The sequence below is a fragment of the Lipotes vexillifer genome, unplaced genomic scaffold, assembly GCF_000442215.2.
Source record: "Lipotes vexillifer unplaced genomic scaffold, Lipotes_vexillifer_v1.1 scaffold1261, whole genome shotgun sequence".
Classification (NCBI taxonomy): domain Eukaryota; kingdom Metazoa; phylum Chordata; class Mammalia; order Artiodactyla; family Lipotidae; genus Lipotes; species Lipotes vexillifer.
In genome coordinates this window covers 906,501-906,925 of record NW_006796548.1, presented here as the reverse complement: position 1 = coordinate 906,925, position 425 = coordinate 906,501, and the positions used below count along the sequence as shown (strand labels likewise).

Below are 425 nucleotides of genomic sequence, written 5' to 3'. Positions count from 1 at the left end.
GGGAAAGAGACCATGGCAGGTGTCCCAGGCTGGGGTGTGGTATTCTGAATGGCAGAAGACGCAGGAAGTGGTTTTTGGTGACATGAGATAGGAGAGTTAAGAGCTGGCAGCTGAGGGTGAGCTGGTTGGCCCCTGAAGGGAGTTCTCACCCGTAGGTCCCCAGTTCCTGGGAAGTACTCTCCATATTTATGAAAGGACACAGTCATGACTCGGTCTGTGGTATAGAAGGCCTCTTCCACGCCATCGCCGTGGTGAATATCAATGTCAATATACAGCACCCTCTGGTGATACCTAGGATCAGAAGGGGGTCAGGGGGTTCTGGGGGCTCTTTGGGAGTGGGACGCGCCAAGGGCGCCAGGTCCCAGCTTACCGGGCTGGCTGCCTCCCTCAGGTATCTCTAAGCACCAGAGACGTGGAAACTGGCT

The 425-nt window shown here is 55.8% G+C and overlaps 1 protein-coding gene across 2 annotated transcripts in view; it reads right to left on the bottom strand.

The window, feature by feature from the left end:
- Positions 1–425, bottom strand: part of HDAC1 (histone deacetylase 1) — a 40,878-nt gene that overhangs the window by 5,298 nt on the left and 35,155 nt on the right. For both annotated transcript variants that reach the window (XM_007468677.1, XM_007468676.1), the window contains exon 6: positions 150–291. In XM_007468677.1, the coding sequence (XP_007468739.1) occupies positions 150–291 (142 nt within the window). The remainder of the gene's footprint in view (positions 1–149; positions 292–425) is intronic.